The 1,011-nt window shown below is 31.2% G+C and overlaps 1 protein-coding gene across 7 annotated transcripts in view; it reads right to left on the reverse strand.

The window, feature by feature from the left end:
- The window catches only part of Kiaa1109 (KIAA1109 ortholog), a 213,952-nt gene that overhangs the window by 156,005 nt on the left and 56,936 nt on the right, over nucleotides 1-1,011 (reverse strand). For all 7 annotated transcript variants that reach the window (XM_010611104.2, XM_033760040.1, XM_010611092.2 and 4 more), the window contains exon 15: nucleotides 23-140. In XM_010611104.2, coding sequence (XP_010609406.1) covers nucleotides 23-140 — 118 coding nt within the window. The remainder of the gene's footprint in view (nucleotides 1-22; nucleotides 141-1,011) is intronic.

The raw sequence follows: 1,011 nt of genomic DNA on the forward strand, positions 1-1,011 counted from the left end.
ATATATATTTACTAGAAAGTACCTGTAAAGAAGTTCTTCTGTGCAAAGATGAAGTGGTAGGTGGCTTTATAAACCTCTAATTCACACTGCCATGTCTGTGGCATGTTCCATATTCGGGGATAGCTAGCATTGATATGGAACTGCAAAACAAGTGTTAAGTAAAAATATTACATTTTCAAATGTGACAGTTAACATCAGAAATGAAGTCAAACACAAGGATGAGTAATTAAAACATTTTTGTATTGAGCTGAACAAAAAATTCCTTTGAGATTTTAATATTGCTGGCTGAAAGAATCTCTTATTAAATCCAGCTCCTTGAAATATTAAGCTATTATGTGGTCAAAAAACTTTACAATAAAATTTCCACAGTTCTGGTCACAGAATTAACTTCATGAACTGAGGTACTACTATAGTTCTGACACTGCACTCCACCTAAACTAATGGAGTAATAACTGATGTCCTTAACTCCTCCTAAGAGGCCTTATCTGTTAAGTGAGAGGCTCAGCATAAACGAGGGTGGAGTGCAAGGTATACTGTCTCACAAAGTAACAATGGCATTTCTATAAACCTTAGCACTTCTGCAAAGAAAAAAGCTGACTGTCTAGGTAAAACACTATCACACAGTCCCATTTATTAGCAATAGTTCAGTAATTCATTATAATGCTGAATATGCCAGTTTAATATATATTTGTAGTATTTTATATATTATTGATAAGTGGCGATTTTTCCTCTTAATTTACATATATATTACACGAAAAATGTATGTTTAAGACAAGTAATTAGGAATGGTATGTTTTCATTTTAAATAAAACAACAGCAACAGAACTTTGCTGTTTTCTGGATATTATTCTTTTCTTTATTTTTTTTGTTTTTGTTTTTTTAATGGAATGTGCTGAATGTTTATAATTTTGTTCAGATGACTGCAGAACCTGGAGAAGCTGTTGCTATTGATGCATAATATACTGCTATTATTGGTCTTTTTATATAAATATATATATACATATATGTATA

The sequence above is a fragment of the Fukomys damarensis genome, unplaced genomic scaffold, assembly GCF_012274545.1.
Source record: "Fukomys damarensis isolate Sample0158 unplaced genomic scaffold, DMR_v1.0_HiC HiC_scaffold_38, whole genome shotgun sequence".
NCBI lineage: Eukaryota > Metazoa > Chordata > Mammalia > Rodentia > Bathyergidae > Fukomys > Fukomys damarensis.